The sequence below is a fragment of the Desmodus rotundus genome, chromosome 8 (assembly GCF_022682495.2).
Source record: "Desmodus rotundus isolate HL8 chromosome 8, HLdesRot8A.1, whole genome shotgun sequence".
In the NCBI taxonomy this organism is placed as follows: Eukaryota; Metazoa; Chordata; class Mammalia; order Chiroptera; family Phyllostomidae; genus Desmodus; species Desmodus rotundus.
The window spans coordinates 86925123-86945658 of record NC_071394.1 but is presented as its reverse complement, the minus strand read 5'-3'; the positions used below and the strand labels follow the sequence as shown (position 1 = coordinate 86945658).

Genomic DNA, 20536 nt, shown 5'->3' with positions numbered 1-20536 from the left:
ATTGTAAATTGGTGCAGCCACTATGGAAAACAGCATGGAGCTTCCTTACAAAATTAAAAATAGAACTACCTTTTAACCCAGCAGTCCCACTTCTGAGTATTTATCCAAAGAAATTCAACACAGTAATTCAAAAACAATTACATATCCCTATGTTCATTACAGTAGTCAAGATATGGGAGCATCCTAAGTACCCATCAACAGATGATTGGATGGCTTTATTTCTTTTCTCTCACTTTCTTACAGTTTAATTTGATCTTCCATTGCTTTTAAAATCTAGTCTCCTCTCAACCAAACTGAATGACTTGCTCTTCCCCAGACACACCTCATACTTTCCATCCGCGTTGGCTTTGCCCCTATCGTTCTCACTGTTAATAAACCGTCCTTCTCCCTTTTATCAAGATCATGCCAATATTTTTGGATCAAGGCCCTCCTCAGGTGCTGCCTCCTCCAAGAAGCATCCTCCACCCCTCTCTCATTTGGTATACTCTGAGCCCCTGCAGGCCATTTTGCCATTTTTTAGGTCACTATTTAGACCCTGGTTTATGTACCTCTTCCATCAGTATCTTAAAGACTGAGCACTCAATTTTTCTGAAAGGCCCTCCACAGTGCTGTGTACAAAATAGATGCATGATAAACACTGGTGTTTGTGACTCAACTTCAGGAGTTAAATTCACACAAATTGAACCTGTTTATTGCAGAAATCATCAGCTAGTAACTCATTTAAAATCAAACACATCATAAGAGTTTGGGCAAAGAAGAAAAGAAGTCTCATTTTTTTTTAATCTTCTCTGCTTCCAAATGACAACTATATATCATCCAGAGCTAACATTTAACTTGACATTTTGCTTTTTCTGGCTATAACTTAAAACCCACATTTCCCTCCTTATTTAAAAAAATAGTTAAATTGGACAAAGTTTTTTTTTTCTAAGTTGAAAAATGAGAAGATGAAGAAATTTCTCAGGAAAAAAAATAAGCTAAAGGACAATTTTTGGTATTGTAAATGGATAGTGCACATCAAAAACACGGGGCTTTCCAAATTTGAATGACTTATGTTCCACACTGTTATAAAGACTTCAGAGCAAGACTTAAAACTCAGGGGGAAAAACAGGGCATATGTTGGCTGTAGGGTACATAATTGGAACCAATTGTGAAAGCTGATAACACATACATGTAGAAAGGGCGAGTCTTGCTTTATAGCACAAAATACAACACCAGGCCTTGATATAATCAAAATACCAAATAGACCTTTCCAGTTTTCATTAGCTGCCTCAACCTGTTCTATGATGCAAACCTCAATGCATCATTTCCAAAGAAGTGTTCAAAGAAGAAACAGTTGAATGTATGAGCTATCTTCAGTAAAAGCAGACTGGAGGACTAGAGGTGTAAGAGCTTTGGAGGAGAAACCTATGTTCAAATGTTAACTGCCAACTGACTAGCTATAGAACCCTGGGCAAGTTGCTTATCCTCTCAGAACCATGGCTTTCTCATCTGTAAAACAGGGCTAATTATGCCTATTCACAAGTTTTTATATGCCAGGTTCCCTTCGCCTGGCTACCCATGTGTGGTTAGGAGTGTTTGAGCTCTGGGTTGTCACTGGTGGTACAGGTGGTATCATTGTCCTTATTGCTGTTATTTTTTTTAATTGCCACAAAAGGAGCCCAGGCATCTTTTTAAGTCCTAAAATCCATCAAAATGGCTTGACTAGAAAAACTAGGCTTGACACAAATTTTATAGGAACACATCATTCTGGGAGAAGAAATAATTCTAAATAGAGTTTAGTGTTTAGACTCTAGGAAGTAACAGTTCAAAAGATAGATGAAATAAACCTACAGCCAGAAAAACATTTCAGGTATTACATCATTTTACTGATTAGATCCTAGGACTTGAATTAAGTTCACAATGGAAATTGGTATGCATTCAATGGCCTAGGTTGGGAATCAAAATCTCTCATTAGCTTGTGTGACCTTGGGTTGGCAAGTAGCTCCTGCCTTCACCATGTTCCAGCACATTCCTTCTATGCTTGGTAGAACTGAAATGGTTGAATCTGACCAAACAACAAGGTATCTTTTAAGGGAAACTTAACCCAACTGCCAGTCAGCTCAACTGCATGGAGAAGAAGAGTAGTCATCTTCCTGAGCTCAAAGACAAGGCTTTGTTTTTAGTTTTATTAACAAAAATCAACCTCATCACTACAGTTTAGCACCTGAATGCAAAGTTACATTTTTTTTTTCATCAACAGCACAACTACAGGTAGGCTATTTAGTCAAGTTTAATCTTGAATTACTTACAATGTAGTTCCCATAACAAAGCCTGGTGGGGACAATGTTACTCTAGAAGAACCACACATGACACACATGTCCTGGCTGGTCATGTGACTAGAAAGCTAAACACTCACAACCTCACTTCAGTTGCCACAGAGATACCATCACATGGTGACATTATGCCCCTAGCTTCTTAATCCACTTTCACCAGATCAAGTATATTTTCTGCAACTTTTACTAAAACCCTGACATCACTTATATGTCCCATTTGATAAATTCTGCTGAGTTTAGTGCGAGCATAAAGCTTGCTTTTCTTGATGAATGAGTGCCATTTAATTTATAAGCAAATGAGAACTAGGGAACTTTGTGCATTTTCTTTTCAGCCAGAGCTGTTAAGTTTGAATGAGGTTTTGTGCCCTATCTCAGTAATCATTATTAAGGTTGGTTGTTTTGCATTTTTTTAAAACGCAACTTTCTTCCTGTTCCTTTCTTCTGTAGTTGTTGGAGCTGCTGCAGCCATCTTGTTCAGACAGGCAGAAAGAGGTGGTCTGAAAATGGAGCTCACATAAAGGAAGCCAAAACACATGGTGGAATGAGAGTAAATGGGATCTGTGAATATCTTGTGAACCCCTGGATCAAGCTATGCTCGAAGCAATACTCCTGGGATATTTTTCCATTTATATGATCCAATAAATTTCCTGTTGGCTCAAGCCATTTTGAATTATATTTTGATTCATTTAGAAGTTCCAACTAACAAAGAAAAAAATTGAGATTATCTGACAAGTACTGTCATTACTATAATACGTTGTCCTGAACAAAACAAAACAAAAAAACAAAACAAAAAAACCCCTGGATACAGCTTTATGAATGAACCCAAGAAAGTGCAACTTTTGGACATCATGTTTATGCCATGTCAAATTTATAGTACAAGTAGGTTAAAAACACATTCTTTTAATGGACTTAACATTAAAGAAAGAAAAAAAAGGGGGGTTAAAAGCCTTCAAACTGCCATTTTTATTGACAGTTCTCCATAAGAGTAGAAAGAGGAGCTTAGAGAATTTTTAAACACAAAAGCAAGAAAAGGAGGAACACTGCAACATCCACAAGAAAACTAACTTTTCTGAGAAACACACAGTGTTCTAATAGTGCAAACCTGGAACATACCTGCCAGACCAAATCAGGATCAAAATTAAAATTTGGAGCTTCCTGCAATAAGATAAATCACAAATAACTTTAATTCACTTTGCTTCCCTTCATTTTCATACAGGTGACTTTAGCTCCCCTGGCTCAACTGGCCAGCAACAAATGTGATGGCCGCCAGAAAATGGTCCTCCATCGTGATGTGAGTAAATCATCCTCCCCAAGGCTTGCCCCACAAAGAGGTATCTTCACAACTCCAAAAGTCCTGAGGGATATGTAGAGAGTCACTTGAAGTATGAGATCGTGGTTCTAAAGTGCTTGGGTTTGGGCAAGATTTCACAGATTTTCACAATAAATACTTTTCTTGACTTGATGCAAAGGGTATGTGTGAAGAAAACAAGGAGTCAGATTCACTAAGAACCAAGGGATAAGTAGGGGTAACTTCTCAGCTCTTAATTCTGTCATGTCCCTGAAACTACATATCCAATTTACTCTAGAAAAGCTCCCTTTGACTTCAGACTTTTCCAATGTGCTATATACAACATTAACGTTTACCCAAAGGTGTTTAAGTTAAAACAAAACAGTGTCTCAAATTCCACCCACCAGGATTAAGGGTCAGTTCTATTTGGTAGTCAACCCTAAGGCTTGTAAAATACTGGTTTACAATGTGCTCTCCAATTTTAAAGGGATGCAATATACAAAATCAGAAGAGATCACAGCCTCTATCACAAGCCACACACTCGTGGCTGAGGAAATGACCCTCTACCAGCTGCCTCCATAACTCAATTTATGCATGTTGAGTACAGATGCCATTGGGACCCAGACTTCTCCACTGACAAAACAGAAGGCAGTGCTTTGTAAATGAGCAGGCATCCAAAAGACAACAGAAAAACCCTGACAAATATATTGATCATCATTTGTCCTAAATATATGTTCACAAATCAGCAGTGTTGGTGTCATTAGAGAAAAACTAGTGACTCAACTTACTAATAATATATCGGCATAAATTTGCCCTAAAAATCGTGTTTTTATGCCTTCCCCTGGAGATAGCATAAACGAGTGCTTTTATTTTTTTTGTTTTGTTTTCTAACAAAACATATGATACTAAAAACAGTAAGCTAGAATCAAACAGATTTTTTATAGTGACCTTTACTAGGAAAATGCCCAAAGCACTGGGAGAGATGTCATTCCTGGTTTCCCAAAGATTTCTAGAAGGCATTCTTTTTTAAAGAAAAAAACATAATAATTTGAAAATAGATTTTACATGCATCTTCTTATCCATTACTAATTGTGCTGATGTAGGTGTGGAGTTGGGTAGAGAGGGGACTGACTGGCTCTTTGCAAAAAAATAAATAAATAAAATCATTAAAATAAAATTTTTTGTCTTTTTCTTTCCTTTCCTTTTCTTTTTCCACCTTTAAAAAAAAAGCCTTAAAAAAGTCTCAAATTTGGTTCTAATGAATGTGAAGTGAGGATGAAATCTCAATTACAAGCCATTCCCCCTCAAATGTGGAATAAGTATCTTTTCAAAATAAGTTAAAAATACATAAATTCAAAAGGAATTGATGAGCCAAAATCAGCAATTATTTTTTAATCTTACTGGCAGGTGGTCCCTTAGATAATATATTTCAAACCAATTTGCTGCAAATACATTATGGGTGCTTGACTCATGTAACCTTTGGGAATCATATACTTTTGCAAGCAAATGTTCTACATTATTTCCATAAAAATTAACTTGGATGAAGACACTGTCATTGATCAGAAAAAAAAAAATCCTAAGTCAGAACTGTACATGCCAAGAACTCAATAGTTCATATTAATTTCTTTTTCCCCAGGACATGGGAATTTTTTGGTAGACAATTCAAAATCATGTGCTACAAGAAAGACAGGAAAATCATTACCTCATCAGCAAGCTTCATAGCTATCTTGCAGGCTGATGGTGACCAGTGTTCACCTCCAGTGTGAAATTACTAAATTGCAAACATTGTTGTTATGAATTATTTTTCCTTATGTAGCAATTTAAATCAAGGACTATTTATTCTTAAGATAAATACTATTTGCTTCCTTCTAGCAAAAACTGTAAGTAAAAAAGACTTCAAATTTCCAGGTACTGACAGAGCAATTGGGTTTCATTTAGATCTGTTTCTTTATCATGTATCATGACTTGGCCCTCATCATGTACTTCATTATTCTTTAAATGCCCTAAATCCATCCAGGCGGATCTTTGATTTTTTAAAATAGCATATCTCTAATGCTTCCACAGCTAAAGGAATACCTGGAGAGTATTTTAAAAAATATTACTTCTAAATTAAAAAATATTATTACTTCTAGGCTTGGTTAGGAGAAAATACTGGAGTCACGAGAAAGTATTATTCATTGATAAGTAAATTTTGCTAATAGCACCATTTGTTATTTAATGACTCCATTGGATATAAAACCCCTTCCCTTTGCCAAATCTTAGTTTCTCAAGGTGTTTTCTCATTGTAATGTGAGTGGGAGAAAAAAAAGAATATTTCCAGGTTTAGAAATGTACTTTTAAAGCACACACAAAACCTCCTTTAAGCTTGAAAGCATTGGCCATACTCTGGAAAAGAACCCAGCTCCTTTCAGCCAAGGGATACTTGAGCCCTTTATTCTTTTGCTCAGAAAAAGAATCCTAATTAAAGGGCCAAGAAATTAAATGTCCCCAGGAAGGCAAAAAGATTCAGGAAAAAAAGCACGCACCAGGGTGCCTAGAGAAAAAATACAACGTTCAATTCACATGTTTTATGTTAGGCACCATCAAGTTTAAACAAACTCCAGAGGCACAGCTGTTTTTGACAAATGTGAACAGCTCCTACCTTCATTTCAATGACAGTCTGGAGAGCCTTCGTCTTGGCTGGCTCCGGCTGAAGTTGGCTTCTTCGGTGCAGTTCCTGGGGAGGAACACGATAGAAATAAGCCTGACGGTTCATCCTCCCGTTACACCATGACCTTTATACAGGTACCACACAGCCCACCAGATACAGGTTTGCTGTGCACAGACATAAACAAGCCACAGGTACCTCTTCCCCCACCCTCTTTAGCATCCCTCCTGCCTGGAGCCTGAGTTCCGGTGCAAAGCTCCTGGCACATGCGCTATTTCTGAAACTTCCATCAATAATTAATGTCAACTGTGACAAAGCCAGCAAGTAATTATAGTCCAAATACTGTTCAACACTGAGGCTGTTGCCCAGCCATCAAATCATAATTTACTAAATTACATCGCTCTGCGCTCCCAATACAAACACAGCGAGAAAACGGAGGAAAGAAAATGACTAATGTGGTTACAAATCTGTTGCACGCATGGCATTTTGCTACTGAGGTAAGTTTGAAATGAGCAATTTAAAACCTTTTCAGTACAACTGTGTCCCTTTTTGGAGTGAACTGATCTGATGAAACCCTGTGAATCTCTTGCTTCCTAATTTACAGTTTCAGTCCTCGTTCAAAATCGCATGTGTGTGTGATATGTTCGTGCCAAGAAATTAAAACTGGCATTAATATCAACAGTGTTAGAGGGGAGAGAAAAATGGTTAAAGCCAGCTGTAGACTTCAGAACTTCTGGAATATGATGAATATTTCTTTAGGTAAAAAGCAAACAATGTAATTGCAATTTTTAAGCTTGAAGGCTCACTTTTTGCATGCCTCTTCTCAAAAGAACAGTTCTATTAAAACTTTAAAAGGTTGTCTTAGCAGAAGAGATGAGATAAATGATGCTTTTTTCAGTTCATGATTAATTTTCTGAATATTAATTATCAACAGTTTTATAAAACTGACAATAACAGGAGAAAACAAAACTGCCAAACATGTCCATGCTGCTGATAGAAGTTACCTATAGAGTAATTCCATTGAGAATTATGTGAATTGAAGTCACGTACGGAGTATTTCCATTAGACTTATTTGCTTCCAGAAAAATCATTTAAAATCAAAGTACAGTAGTTTTAGGCATTTACATTCCATGGGACCACAAACATTTTTTTATGATTTTATTTATTTTTTTTTAAAGAGAAAGGAAGGGAGGGAGAAAGAAATGGAGAGAAACATTGATCAACTGACTTTCACACACCCCCAACTGGGGACCTGGCCCTCAACCCAGGCATGTACCCTGATCAGGAATCAAATCAGTGATCTTTTGGTTTGCAGGCTGGCACTCAATCCACTAGGCCACTTGGGCCATGGCAGGCCCCAAACATTTTTTTAAATGTTTCTCCAAGGAGGACATGCAGAGGGCCCATAGACACATGAAAAAATGCTCAATATCACTAGCCATCAGAGAGATGCAAATTAAAACCACAATGAGATACCACTTCACACCAGTCAGAATAGTCATCATTACTAAATCAACAAACAACGAGTGCTGGGGAGGTTGTGGGGAAAAGGGAACCCTACTGAACTGTTGGTGGGATTGCAGACTGGTGCAACCACTATGGAAAACAGTATGGAATTTCCTCAGAAAATTAAAGATGGAACTGCCTTTTGATCCAGCAATCCCACTGCTGAGATTATACCCTAAAAATCCTGAATCACCAATTCAGAAGAACCTATGCACCTCAATGTTCATAGCAGCGTTATTTACAATAGCTAAGTGCTGGAAACAGCCTAAGTGCCCATCAGTAAATGAGTGGATCAAAAAACTGTGGTACATTTCCACAATGGAATAGTACGCAGCAGAAAGAAAGAACTGCAACCCTTCACAACACTATGGATAGAACTAAGTGAAATAAGCCAGGTGATGAAAGACAAATACCATATAATCTCACTTGTAAGGGAACCTAATCAACAAAACAAATAAATGAGCAAAATAGAACCAGAGACTTGGAGATAAAGAACAAACTGACAGTGACCAGAGGGGAGGTGGGAGGAGGATAACAGGGGAAAGAAGGGGAAAGAGCAAGCAAAGGAACACAAATAGAGGACTCATGGGCACTGATAATGTGGGGGTTTGACTGTGGGAGTCAGGGAGGGTGTGGTAGGAGAGATCAAGGAGGAAAAAGGCAAGACAACTGTAACTGAACAACAATAACTTTTTTAAAATGAGAATATATCAACATAAAAGTTGTCAGAGGAACAGAATCCCAGAATAAAATATAGTCCTTCCAGGATAAGAAAACAGACATTTCACCCAGATCCTATTACACTGTTCTTACTTGCCAGTGCCTAAGAAGACCTGGCCATGGACGACCGTGTCTGTGCCCAGGGACCAGGACAGCAGAATCGCCATTACAGCTCTGACATAGTGTCGACGTGGGGGGCACTAGGAGGAGCATATTTTCTTCTCAAAGTCATCACTAGTACAAACTAGCAAACTCGTGCAAAGCTCTTTCTCAACCTCCAATTTAAGAAGGATTAGAATAGAATTTGTGCTTCTTAATTATTCAAAATCGTCTCACATCAGTGGGGACATTTTTTTCCTCCAACATATCCCCGAAAGGGATGGAGTCGAGTATTTTGGAATCTGCTGTATGACTAGAGAAACAGAAAGAGATTCCATGACCTTTTGGAGTCTCTGGAAAGCAATGATCTGGCAACAATGGTCATTTTGAGGCTCCATGGTAATGACAGATTTTCTGAAGGAATGAACTTAAAAGCCACTGTCCTCTTTTGTGCATCTACAATGTTCCTGGCGCTATCTGTCTCCTTCAGGCTTCAACACGCCGTGTGGAATATGATCTGTGTGTGTGTCCCACGGGCTGCTGGTAAATATATAACAAATAGCACCCGCCATGGCCAACTTCAAGCTACCTGAGTGGTGTCACTGAATGCAGAGCTGGGAATAGAGGCGCAATAACACCCCACTGTATGGCATTCCCATTATATGGACACAACAGATATAATAACCTCAAGAGCACAGATAATAGTAAAACATAAAAATTAGGAAATTAATACAAGTACTTTAATCACGAGTTTGGATATTTAATTTGGAACATAGGTTGTTAAAACAAGTTTCCACTCTTCAGCCATCATGGGTTACTATAATCCAGTTCCAGCACCCCACCAGGTGAATCTCATAGTACTTCAAATTTCCACAGAAAGTGACTTAACCCTAAACATTAAATCCAAGAGAGCTGGAGATCACTCGACCAATAAAATCTTATAGATGAGAAAACAGAAAGTAAGTCACCTGTCAGAATTGTTCCACAGTAAGTGGTAGAAAAATATATTTCACAGGTCACCAGTTATGATACAATGTGGCATTAAAAGCATCTCAATGAAAAAGACCAGAGTGAAATTCATGATAATTTCATACCATAGCCAATCCCAATTTCAAAATAAAAATCATAAGGTAGTTTGAGGAGAGAGATTAAGCTCGCATAAAACAAATTTAAAAACCAAGAAGCAACAAAGCAACACAACACAAATAAAAACCATCGGGTAAAGGCATATTCCGCTAACACTTCTGCCAAGCACAAAAGCATTAAGGGAAAATATGCACTAACAAAGCTAAACTTGTAGCAATAGTTTTGCAAAAAATGGAAACAGAGTTCTCTTTTCTATAATTGTACAAGTTCTACTATAATATAAACCAGCTCAAAATCCACATTATGTCCTTTCCCTCTGTGTCACTCCATAAAAAATAAACTATTAATAGTATCTCTAATTACTCATGAATTATAATTTTCCTTTCTTAAGTACACTATTTTTCAATCAATCCTGACTTCACTGTTTCTGAGGATCACCTTAATTCCTAAGATGTCAGGTACATGAAGATTGTAATCCACATTCAGATTTCATGGACGGTCTGAAAGTCCCACCTCAGACATGTAATCCATCTCTTTGACTTAGAAACCTTAAAATGCTCACTCTGACTGTAGCACAGGGGATCAGTTGTCCAATGAAGGTTCATGCTTCTCTTCATTAGTACAGAGCAGCAATTTTCAACCTTTTTTCATCTCATGGGACACATAAACTCATTACTAAAATTCCATGGCACAGCAAAAAATATATTTTGATTGATTTGCCAAAAATAGGTATAATTTTGATTAATTCACACCAGATGGCTATTGTTGTGTCGGCTGTTGTCGTTTTTTTATTTGACAATCAAAGAAGTCAGTGCCCCTAACTAAATAAATAGTAGGGTATTTCCTGTTTTAAAAATTCTTGCGGCACACCAGTGTGCCTGCTGTGGCACACCAGTTGAAAATTTCTGGTGTAGAGTGGTTGTTAGGAAGCCTCATCACTACCACCCTTGTGTGGAGATGGGCCATGTGACTTATCTGGCCACTGGAATGTGGGTAGAAATGAGAAACAAAACTTCCATAAAAACCTTCTAGCTTGTCTTCCCTCGCCCATTTCCCTGCCTGCTGGCGAGAAGTAAAGGACTTCAAGACCCAAAACGTTGGCAGAACCCCAAGATAAAGGAGCCTAGGTTCCCAAAATGCCATCTGAAAAGTCTGCTGAGCACCCATATTGGGAGGTGGTATACATGAAAAATGAACTTCTATTGTTAGTCTGTGTTTACAGGATTTATCTGTAGAGACCGTAGCTCTCTCTGCCTTAACTATTGCAACAAATACAGAGAAGTAATGCCTAATTAGCTCTCAATTGTGTGTTGCTTTTGAATCACAAATTGATTTTAATATGTGAGAACTGGCCAAATTTTTCTAAAGAGACACTAAGATACTTGGTGCTCCAACTATCCCTAACCATCTGAAAGATGCACCCACAATGCACTGATCTTAAACAACTAAAGAATTTTGCCAGCCCTTGTTGGTGTGGCACAGTGGATGGAGCATGGGCCTAGGAACCAAATGGTTGCTGGTTCAATTCCCAGTCAGGGCACATGCCTGGGCTGTGGGCCAGGTCCCCAGTGGGGGGGCATTCGAGAGGCAACCACACATTGATGTTTCTGTCCCTGTCTCTTTCCCTTCCCCTCTCTCTAAAAATAAATAAATAAAATCTTTTTTTTTAAGAATTTTGCCAAGGGATCTGGTGTTGGTATGAGGAATATATAAGATTTAATTTACTCTGGTAGTTATTTTTTTTTATTTTTTATTGTACTTTTTTCCCATTGCCATTTAGCCCCCTTAGGAAAATGTTGAATCATCAAGAGCAGTGGTACCTATGGTTTTCTGGGTCACCGGTCTCTGTAAGAATCAGATGGAACATGTGGATTCTCTCCAGTAATGGGCAAAAAGCACACACAAACAGAATGGTGCACACCATGTTGACTGATTCACAGGGCCTGGGCCAGCATGCAAGAAGTTTGTCTTTGAACCAGACAACAGGCTGAAAACCACCTATTGAGAGGGAAGAACATTACACAGAGTTGGGAATCAGGGTCTGCGGTTCCAGACTGAGATCTTGGGCACGCATACCACCACTCTCTGATCTGCAGAATACGGAGTTTTATAAGTGGGCTTCTAATGGCCCTTCCAGCTCTGAGAACATCCAGGTTTTTAATAGGCAGCTGACTCCGAAATGCTGATCTCTGGCTGGTATTTTTAGTCATACCCATTCTCAGTTTTTAAAGCAGAGTAAAAATAAAAGAAGAAAATGAGCAACATCACAAAATTTAGTATCTCACTATAACACTGATCCCTAGTTTAAATATTTTCCTATAATTTCATGACTAGGTTGGCTTTAACTGATATAAAACCTCCAGCTTCTCCAGGTGATCAACATGGAAATATACCAAGAACCCAGAATTTTCAGCATGAAATCTCAAGTGGTTCACTGGGATGATACTTCTTGGCAGTTAATGAGCATGTAGACTTATGGACACTGTATTTTGCATACTCACAACTACCCACTGCCAGGCTCATCTTGGAAGCCAGCGTCCTAACACACTCACAGAGTAGTAATGGTTTGTCTCTATAGCATGATGTCAGGAAACTGGAATAGCTGGTTCTGGCAGATCCACTTCCAAAATGGCTTCTTCACTCATTTGTCTAGTGCCTTGGATGAAAAATGACTTGAAGGCTGGGAGTAGCAGAAATCATCACCCTGAGCATCTATATATGGCTCTCTCTGTGGCTTGGGCTTTCTCACGACATGGCAGCCTTGGAGCAATTCAACCTCTTACATGTAGGTGTACAGACTCCAGAAGAAAGTGTTTCAGCAAATAAACCAGAGACTACATAAACTCTTATTAACTCACCTCAGAAGTCCCATAGCATCACTTTTGCAATGTTCTGTTGGTTACAGTAGTTATAAGCCTGCTCAGATTCCAGGGAAGGGTACCAAATATCTGAAGCCATATTTTTAAAATTGCCACTGTTAAGGAACAAAACCAACTGGAGAGACCAACAAGACAATAATACTATAATCTCAAACATTAACTCACATCAGTTTTAAGATATGGCAAATTCATGATGCAAGGGGGAACAGGAAATACAGCCATGAACCAAACAGCCCTCATGGGTTTTTATTTCAAATTCCAATGGGAGAAACTCACAATAATTTTAAAAAGGAGACCAAACCAGTTTGTCATAGTGCTATAAAGGAAAGTGAGTCAGGAAGGTGAAACAGGACATGTTAAGGGTAGGGATAAATTGCAATTTTCAAGTAGGGTGATCAGGGAAAGATTCCTTGAAAGGTGACATATGAACAAAGAGCTAAAGGAAATGAAGGGAACAGTTGTGCAGATATTCCAGGCAGAGGGAATAGCAAATGCTTAAGTACCTGGCTAGAGCTGCATAAGGGATGGGAAAGGAGTAGATCAGAAAACTGCAGGGGTAAAGAATAATGGGAGGAGAGGCCCTACACTTGGAGTCCATTGTAACAACACTGGTTTTACCCTGAGAAATATAGAAAGCCACTGGAACATTCTGGGCAAAAACAAACCACGATATGATACACTTTTGTGTGTGTGTGGATATTTTATTGATTATGCTATTACAGTTGTCCCACTTTTTTCCTCCCCTTTATCCTGCTGCACCCTACACCCTCCCACCAGCATCTCCCCACCCTTAGTTCGTGTCCATGGGTCCTACATATAAGTTCTTTGGCTTCTACATTTTCTATACCATCTTAACTTCTTCCCATATGTTTTGTGCCTACCATTTATGCTTCTTATTCCCTGTACCTTTTCCCCCATTCTTCTCCCACCCCCTCCTGCAGATAACCCTCCATGTGATCTTCATTTCTGTGATTCTGTTCTAGTTGTTTGCTTAGTTTGTTTTTGTTTTTTAGGTTCAGTTGTTCATAGTTGTGAGTTTGTTGTCATTTTACTATTCATAGTTTTGATCTTCTTTTTCTTAGATATTCCCTTTAACATTTCATATAATAAGGACTTGGTGATGATGAACTCCTTTAACTTGACCTTATCTGTGAAGCACTTTATCTGCCCTTCCATTCTAAATAATAGCTTTGCTGCATCGAGTAATCTTGGATGTAAGTCCTTGACTTTCATAACTTCAAATACTTCTTTCTAGGCCCTTCTAGACACTTTCTCAAAAGGTTTCTTTTGACAAATCAGCTGATAATCTTATGGGAACTCCTTTGTAGGTAACCGTTTCCTTTTTTCTTGCTGCTTTTAAGATTCTCTCCTTATCTTTAATCTTGGGTAATTTAATTATGATGTGTCTGGGTGTGTTCTTCCTTGCATCCAATTTCTCTCTAAACTTCCTGAACTTCCTGGAAATCTATTTCCTTTGCCAGATTGGGGAATTTTTCCTTCATTATTTTTTCAAATAAGTTTTCGATTTCTTGCCCTTCCTCTTCTCCTTTTGACACCCCTATGATTCAGATTTTGGAGCATTTAAAGTTGTCCCAGAGGCTCCTAAGTCTCTCCTCATTTTTTTTTTAATTCTTGTGTCTTCATTCTATTCCAATTGAATGTTTATTTCTTCCTTCTGTTCCAAATCATTCATTTGGGTCCCAGTTTCCTCTCCTTCACTGTTGGTTCCCTGTATGTTTTTCTTTATTTCACTTTGCATAGCCTTCACTTCTTCCTCTACTTTGAATCTGTACTCAATCATTTCTGTGAGCATCTTAATTACCAGTGTTTTGAACTCTGCATCTGATAGGTTGGCTATATCCTCATTGCTTAGTTCTTTTTCTGGAGTTTGGATCTGTTGTTTCATTTGGGCCATATTTCTTTGTCTTAGTGCACCTGTTATATTGTAAGGGGTGGAGCTTTAGATATTCACCAGGGCGGGGCAACCAACTTCACTGTGTTGTGGCGCTGTATGTGGGGGAGGGGTCCAAGAGGGAACAATACCACTTGCTCTGCTCTCGCTCCACTTTCAATCCCTTCCTCCCCTACCCACAAGCAAAGTGGGCCTTTCAGGTCCTGATTCCCAGGTGGGTGGGCTTGTGTACATTCTAGGATCCTGTGGGTCTATGAACAAACTCTCCTGTAAGGCTGGGAGAACCTGCTATCACAACCCCCACAGGTTTTTGCAGCCAGACATTTTGAGGGTTTAGTTTCCCACACCAAAACCCTGGGTTGTGCAGTCTGTCTCATTCCCAGTTGTTTCTCCTGGCTTAACCATACACAAATGTGGAACCACCAGGTCCCCCAGACACCACCTGGCCTGCCCAGTCCACCACCTTACCATGTATTCTCTGCACCCCGATTGCCCGTCTCCGCCCCTCCTGCCGGTCTGAATGAATGTTTCTTCTTTAATTCCTTGGTTGTTGGACTTCCATACAGTATGATTTTCTGGCACTTCTGGTTGTTTTTTGTTTTTAAATTTGTCATTGTCCTTCTTTTGGTTGTGTGAGGAAGCAAAAGGTATCTACCTATGCCTCCATCTTGGCCATAAGTCTGATGATATACTTTCTTAAATGATTATCCCAGCTGGTGGACTGCAGTGTGGTTTTGGATTGGGGTTGGGCATGATAAGTGGAGGAGGTCTTAAGAGCAGAACCACAGGGACTAGGAAGAAGCAGTTGGAATAACCCCAGGAAGGCATGATCCAGAACCTGGTCCAGAAGGCATGATCCTGGTCCAGAACTTCAGACCAGGGTAACAGTGGAGGCAATGAGGAGTTAAGTTTGTTTATGTGTTGAAAGTGAGGCTGACTTGACTTCCTGACAGGTTGCCTGCAGACCAGAGAAAGAGAAAAGTAAAGACTTCCAGGCTTCAAGGCTTCAAGACTTCTAGTCCAGACAAAAGGAAGAACAGAGGTGAAATACAAAGACAGAAAAGACTGGGGAGGGAAAGTGAGAGAGATGAAAACCAAGCATTTGGGTTTGCATGTGTTAAGTTTGTGGTGCCATTAAACATCCTAGTGGAGATGCTGAGTAGGAGGTCACATAGATGGGTCTCAATTTGAGGGGAAAAGAGCTACAATTACAAAATTGAGATTGGGGAATAGATAGCACTTAAAACAGAGAGTCTAGATATGATTAACTAGGGACTGAGCATAAGGAGAAATCAGAGAACTAAACCCAGGGGCAATCCAACACTAGGGGTAGGAGAAGGGAGGGGAAAACAGCAAAGAAGACTGAAGAAGAATAGCCAGTGAGGTAGGAGAAGAACCAGGAGTGTGGCATCCTGGAAATTAAGTGAGGATAATGAGCCCAGGAAGCACAAATGACCATCTAATCAATTACTGCTGAGAGGTTAATAGGATGAGGCCAAAGCATTGACCACAGGACTTAGCAACATGCAGGTCATTAGTAACCTCATTCGTAACCTTGACTACAGCAATTTTAGTAGCTAGTAGAAATGAAAGTTTGGCTGAAATGTGTTATGGGAGAATTGAAGGAGAGAGGAACCTCAGGCTACTATATCTCCACAGATTCAACTGATCATTTCTTTTATCAAAACTCTTTAAAATTTGTAGACCCATGTTCACACCATTATCACATTAGCAAAAGATGGAAGCACCTGAAGAGTCCACCAACAAATGGATGGATAAACAAAATGTGGTACATAAGTACAATAAAATATTACTCAGCCTTAAAAAGGAAGGAAATTTGAACACCTGCTACAATATGAGTGCACCTCAAGGGCATTATGATTAGTGAAATAAAGCAGTCACAAAAACACAGATAGTGTGCAGTGTTATGTGAGGAATATTGAGTAGTCAAACTCACAGAAACAAAAAGAAGAATGGTCATTGTCAGGGCCTGAGGGTTAGGGGGAAATGGGGAGTTGCTTAGTGGACACAGTTTCACTTTCACAAGACGAAAAGGTTCTAGAGATTAGTTACACAACAATGTGAATATACTTAACATTATTGAAGTGCACACTTAAAAATGGTTAAGATGGTAAATTTTATGTTATATCTTACCACAATTTAAATTTTTTAAAAACCATAAACATAATAGAAAGTGCCAAAGTCCCACAACTTTCTTCACTGCCATTCTTTTAAAGAGAAACCGTCATCTTAAAGTCAGTGTCCGTCTTCCTCATGCATGTTTTTGTGCTCTTTTTATAGATGTACATCCTCATAAATCGTACATATCTAACAACAGAGTGCATCACTTTTAATTTACATAAATGCTGTCCATATTGCACAAAGCTTTTGCATTTCAATTTTTACCTCAACAATATTTATGTATTTAGAATTTATCTGTGTAAATAAGTGTTTCCTACTCTTTTTTCCATTACAAACCATGTTACAACAAACCTCCTAGACATGGAAAAGAAACCCTCTGTTTCAGGTATCTTTACATTCTTAAATTCACAAGAATTCTAATCTTTCTACAACATTCTGTTTCTTATATTGGGAATAATCCTCTACCCTTTTACTCTCTTTTGTCTACAAAGGTCAGGAAACTAGATCTTAGGCCAGATCTAGCCTAGCATCTGATGTGGTAAATAAAGTTTTACTGAAATACTGCTTACCCATTACACATTGTCTATGGTTGTTTTCATGCTACAATGGCAGAGTTGAAATATTGTGACAGAAACCCTGTGGCCTTGCATACGGCCTTTTACAGAAAAAGCTGTCAACCCCTAGTCTAGAATATCTTCAATATTCATCCTAGTCATCTCAGAAAAAAATACCAGTTCCTCATATGGTAGTTTGACATATTCCCACAAATTCTTTAACTCTATAAAGTGAAACCTAAATATCTCCTTAACTGTGGCCCGGACATAGTAACTTACTTCTAATAAATAGAATATGGTTGAAGTGACATGTGTTACTTCTGAGGCTTGGTCATAAAAGCCATATTGGCTTACTTTTTGATCGGTCTTGGATTACTTGCTCTGGGGAAAGCCAGCTGCCACGTCATGAAGATACTCAAGCTGCCCTACAAAGAGGCCCAATGGCATAAAATTGAGGCCTCCTGCCAACAGCTATGTGAATGAATAGTCAGGGAGGTGGGTCTTCCAGATCCAATCAAGGCTCAGATGCCTGCAGCCCTGCCCTGCAGCTTGACTGCAGTCTCATGAGGGATTCTGGGCCAGAACCATCAGATAAGTGGCTCAGTCTTTCCTTGTCCACAGAATCTATGAGATAATAAGTATTAGTTGTTTTAAGCCACTAAGTATTTGTGGTCACTGGTTATAATGCAATAGGTTACAAATATGTTATAGAAAGGTTATTAGCTGACATTCTGGACTAACCTACATGCCACATCCTCATGTACATTCTCATAGCATTGTGTACTCTCCTTTGTATCATGGGATATTACTGTAATTTCACAATAATTTATAAAATTAATGGATTCACGTCCATGTTTACTATTGAGTGATAAACTTCGTGAGCACAAGGACTCTGTATGTCCACTGTATTTGCAGTAACCAATGTAATATCTGTCTACAGTAAGTGCTCAATAAATGGAATTGACTAATGACACAGTACAAATGACATTGTACTTATAGGCCTGGAAGTTCTATACCTTTTGACCAAAAGGAGTCTGATATGAGGGATGATAATAGCCAATAGTTACTCATACATTGCTACATTGTACTAAGCACTCTTCTAAGAACTTTATAAATATTAAATTGTTTAATCCTTACATTAACCTTCATGTATTATTATCATCACCATTTTTCACTCAAAGAAACAGAAGCATAGAGAAGTTAGTAACTTGCCCCGTCTACTGAATTACACTACTGGGATTTACCCCAAGCAGTTTGGTTCTAAGGTCTCTGCTTCTAACAACCATGCTACACTGCCTATTTTCGCCAGTTAGCTTCGATTTGGCATTTGAAGTGGACACTAACATCTCTATTGGCTTATTTCATTATAGCCACCTCCTACTTCTTTGATTCAGTCTTCCATTTCTCATTCTTTCTTGGGTACTCGAAAATTTAAAGAAACTTATAACTGTTGTCTGATGCTGATATCCATGTTAGGTATTAAACCTTAAATGACAAACATGGTTAAGCACACAAAAATAGAGAATAAAACAATTTCTTTCAAATATTAATACCCTTCTCACTCTTTGACAGATAAAGCATTAAACATAATAACTGAAAGAGTTAAATGATATAATTAGTAAGGCTGAACTAATAGACAATCACACTGAACTGTGGATCCTATAGACACCCACGTCAAGACTCCATGGAATATTTAAACAGATTGATCACATACCAGACCACCAAGAAAAACCTCAAATGGATTCCAAATGGCAGATGTGATAAAAGGCCACATTCTTTGCCCACACATAATAAAACAAATTAATAACAAAAGTTAAAAATGAAACTTCCCTGTTTGGAAAGTAAAGCTCACAGAGTCCTAAAATTCATCCTCTACAATTAAACAGATCCTGTCCTCTCCACCTCCTGTGTGTGTGACCTTGGGCAAGTTCCTGAATTTTCAATGATCCTCAGGATAGTGAAATTGAAGAGATAAGTATGTAAAGTCCCTGCCTGGGCTGGCATGTAGTACACTCTCAATAATTGAAACTTATCCTTATTACTGTTGTTGCTCCTGAATGGTTATTAGTGTTCCTGAAAGTATATTAGAGAATGTGACCTGGCAAAATGGCTTTCCTGGCCACTCGTTCTGTGGTCTGATACTGACAACCATTAAGACATTGACACTGGGTGTGACTGAATAATTCAACTCAAGAAATACTTACTGAAGGCCTACGATGTGCCCGATAAAATACACAGAACCCCTGCCTTCATGACACCTGCATTCTAGTGCAGGCATTCTCTGTGGGACTCAGAGAATGCCTAGAGGACTTGGGGTGGGGGCAGCAAGTTGCTCAGTGTTGTTGGAGTGATAACGAGAGTGCTGGGATGTGAGGCCCAAAGGGTAAGAGGTGGAGAGGCGACAGATTGTACAAGGCCATGTAGGTCCTCATAAAAATCTTGGTCTTACACAGAAGTCTTCAGATTCTAGAAAGAGAAAGCAGTTTCCATGGAAATACTTAAGTAAGGAAATATCATATATAAATATGATATAACCTTACTGTTAAACTATTTTTTTAATCTTCACACATACAAAAAAAGACATTGGGGAACCTAAGAACGTAACAACTGAATCTCTGCACACATACATTTCCACTTTGTTTGTTTTAATGTACGACTTACTCCTGTTGCTAAATCTGTAGTAAAAATTGTTTGAAAGATTTATATTGGTCCTTCAGATACTACAAGCCTGGGAACCACAGAAATTAATACAATGAGATGCAAGCTTCCAAATATTTAGCCAGTGGTATTAGCAATGTCCTAGGAGAAACAATGAAGTTTAGTTATTTAATTCAATATTTATTGAGCACCTAATACATGCTAGGCAATACAGAGATAACAAAAATAAATGAAACACCATGCCAGGTCTCAGGAAACTTAATTGTCCAGCGGAGTGGGAGTACCTAACTGGAATACAAAACCACAATAAGAACATTATCTGCCACTGACAGAATGCTTACCATATGCCATGCACTGGGCTTCCTGTCCAGCCTGACTGGATCTGCATAGAATCCCTTTAGATAGGAGTTACCATCCCCATGGGAAAGCTGCAGACATTCAGACTCAGAGAGTTAAGTAACATGCCCAAGATCACAGAGCCAGTAATACTGAAGAGCGTGACCCGTAAGTACTAACACAACACTTAGTTTATGTGTTTATGGTCTCTTCATACTTTGCAAATATTTAGGGTTTTAACAGGTGACTAAATCTGACATCTGGTTTCTTTCTCAGGTCCGTGATAGGAACCTACCAGTTCTGAATTGCATGTTATTGGAGAGAATGAGAGGCGAGCATCCAGGCTCAATGAGGAAAGGAGAGCTATGGAAACCTTCATGGAAGAAGCCTGTGGCTG

The 20536-nt window shown here is 38.8% G+C and overlaps 1 protein-coding gene across 1 annotated transcript in view; it reads right to left on the bottom strand.

Annotated features, from left to right (window-relative positions):
* The window catches only part of ERC2 (ELKS/RAB6-interacting/CAST family member 2), a 932688-nt gene that overhangs the window by 652236 nt on the left and 259916 nt on the right, over window positions 1–20536 (bottom strand). The window contains exon 4 of the mRNA XM_053930289.1: window positions 6242–6316. Coding sequence (XP_053786264.1) covers window positions 6242–6316 — 75 coding nt within the window. The remainder of the gene's footprint in view (window positions 1–6241; window positions 6317–20536) is intronic.